This window comes from Fulmarus glacialis, unplaced genomic scaffold (assembly GCF_000690835.1).
Source record: "Fulmarus glacialis isolate BGI_N327 unplaced genomic scaffold, ASM69083v1 scaffold14053, whole genome shotgun sequence".
In the NCBI taxonomy this organism is placed as follows: Eukaryota; Metazoa; Chordata; class Aves; order Procellariiformes; family Procellariidae; genus Fulmarus; species Fulmarus glacialis.
Genome location: NW_009201133.1, coordinates 113717 through 116480, shown reverse-complemented (window position 1 = coordinate 116480; position 2764 = coordinate 113717). Strand labels below are relative to the sequence as shown.

The window sequence follows — 2764 nt, the reverse complement described above, 5'->3', positions numbered from 1 at the left end:
CCCTGCTTCTGATGATAGTCCTTGCAGTCTGGGCTGTGTGCAGCCATTAATAGCATCGTTTACTTGTGTCGCTGCGGTGCTCTGCACCTTGCAACAGGTCCAGAGCAAAAAGGCAGCTCCTAACCCACAGAAGTTGCAATAAAATTATAAAACAGAGGTAGACTGGGCAGTAGAAGGGAAGGGAGATGGCGTTAGCAGGGGAGGCAACCAGCCTGCAGCGTTCACTGCTTGGTTGTTGTCAACTTTTGTTTGTAGGCATCACAGCAGTATGGAAATCTCTAAGGGGTGATCGAAAGGCTTGATTCAAAATCCAGAGGGGTCTTTGCACTGATTTTAATGGATTTTGGAGCAAGCCTCTCATGATAGCTGTGCAATGATTCTTCCAAAGAGAAACCTGGCAAAGGTGCAGGTGCACAGAGGTTCAGGAAAGGAGTCCTTCACTCAGGGACTGCTGGGGAAGGAAGTGAGAACGTGATACTGGAAGTCGATTCCACTTCAGACATCTTGTCTGTAAGAGAAATAATCCTTTGTGAGATTTCTGGCTGCACAGACATCCGCTAGCGGTGGCTAGGCCAATACTGGTGACAATCCTGCCTGACTGCAGACGGCTCTTGTCACTGCTTTCCTTTCAGAGACACGGTATTTGGGATTATCCAGCTGCAGTTTGTAGCTGTAGGCTGGCCCAACTTTTGCTGTAAAGCGTGTTAATTTTTCCTGCATTCTTTAACAGATAAATATGAATACAGATGTGAGGCTGGCAGCTGTCAATGAAATCTTTATCAAACATGGTTTAATACTGGGGATTACAGATGCCCTGGATGGGCCACACAACATCCTACAAGTATCCTTTCTGTAGGGAATCATTTGTACCCCTCCTGGGTGGCTAACGATGTGGAGGTATTTACTGATGTTATGATCCATGAAGATTTCCAGTGGGTGGGACTTCTGGGATTTGTTTTTTCTCCTATTGGATGACATGAGGGATTGGGCATTTTTTCTTCTTCTATAAGTGGGGATTGAGATCTGCCCAAAGGCAATTGGAAATAATGAGTCTAAAAGATTGAGGTGGGATTAGTCCTTTGGGCAGGCAATTATTCCTGAAAGTGTATTATACTTTCACGACAGTGATGATTCTTATTATGAGCAGAGTGACAGCAATGTGCCTATGGTAAAAAAAAAAAAAAAAAAAAAACCACGGAGAAAACCAGAGTCCCCGTCCCTGGGAGCTCATGTTCTGCCTTGCAGAGACAAACTAAGCCAAAAGCATCCAAGTGCCTCTGCTCTCCAGGTGAGAGAGCATTTGTAGCCCTGGGCTCCATCCTTCAGGCACATTAGAGAACTTGATTTCACGGGGCGCGTGCCCGGCAGCCAGGTCTGTAGCTGCCAAGCATTTCTGACCTTCATGGCTTTTTAAAAATGCAGGTTGAAGAAACCAGGTAGGGGGAGGCTCATTTGCTGCTTTATAGAGATACCTTTTCTGGACTAGACAAAGACTTAGAGGAAAGAAGAGAGTTTTAAAACAGCGTGAAAGTGTTAAAGGAAGGTGAGAGAGATGGTGTCCCAGATTTGCTGGTGGACCTCACACCCCCCCATATATACAGAGAGGTATGAAATAAATGGAGAGGGAACCAAGGCTGAAACATGGGGTCAGAGAAGGGGGCAGGGAATACCACAGGAGGGCTGGCAGAGGTGAAGTCATGCAGAATGAGGAGGAAACACTTAAGAACCTGAATTACATGTTTGTTCAGACCAACGTAGTTTTGTACCTCAGTAAGTAAGGACTAATCCAAGGAGCCTCCACTTCTATCTACGTGTCCCGGAACTGCCTGAGAGCAGAAACAACCCAAGGATTTACGATATCTCAGTCTGCCCCAATGTCAGATCCATTTTAACCCTCTAGCTTTTACGCTGTTCCTGAATCCCCTTCGTGAAGGCAGCTGGAGTAGATATACAAGGGCAGACCTTTGGCTGCTGCTCTCAAAGCTGGCAGGACTCACATCCCCAGCATGTTGCTCTTGGAAGACTCTTCACAAACAGTGCCTCTGTCCTAAAGACAAACCCCAAGTACAGTAAATTTTGTAAAAAATAAATGGAATGAATCCCTAGAAACAAAAGAAAGAAAGCAGGAAGGAGTTTAGGGGAGCCAAGTCAAGGTGACTCACCAGTTTATTTAGATGTAACGCCATTGAGATGAGTGATGGGCAATGGCCCTGGGTTATCCCAGTTTTCACCCCCCGCAGGCTGCAGGAGGTGGGCGAGGAGGACTGGCTGCCCTCTGGGGCAACGTCCCCCTTCCCTGCCACCCCTCTTCTCTTCCCCTTTACCTTGAGGTTTTGCCTTAGCCCAGACCCTCTCGGTTTAAAATGAGCCCTGCGATGTATTGTTTGGTTCCTGTGTCCTGAGCATCCCATGGGCACCACCAGCCTTTGCTCTGCTTCTGCGAGGTATGTACCACGATCTGCACCGAGGCAGAGGGCTGCGGAGGGGGAAGCATGGAAAGACCCCTTCCTTAACCCTGCCCGTCCCAGCTGTGGTTCGTGCAGTTCAGCCCGGAGCGCTGCCTCCAGTCCTTGTCAGCCCACATCATGGACCTGCAGAGGACACGAGAGGTAGGTGACGGCAGGCACAGCCCGAGCTCCCGCGGTGACACGTGCAGGTCCACCCCTACGCCCCGGCTTTGGTGGGATGGAGGTGGGCAAGGAGAACCGGGTGTTTGAGTGTCCTCCTGGGCATCCCCTGCCGTGCACTGGGAGCTGGACAGACT

General features: G+C 49.1%; 1 protein-coding gene across 1 annotated transcript in view; it reads left to right on the top strand.

Annotated features, from left to right (window-relative positions):
• The window catches only part of LOC104073902 (chromosome unknown open reading frame, human C9orf91), a 9182-nt gene that overhangs the window by 4502 nt on the left and 1916 nt on the right, over nucleotides 1-2764 (top strand). Inside the window, exons 5-6 of the mRNA XM_009573838.1 lie at nucleotides 731-841; nucleotides 2529-2609. Coding sequence (XP_009572133.1) covers nucleotides 731-841; nucleotides 2529-2609 — 192 coding nt within the window. The remainder of the gene's footprint in view (nucleotides 1-730; nucleotides 842-2528; nucleotides 2610-2764) is intronic.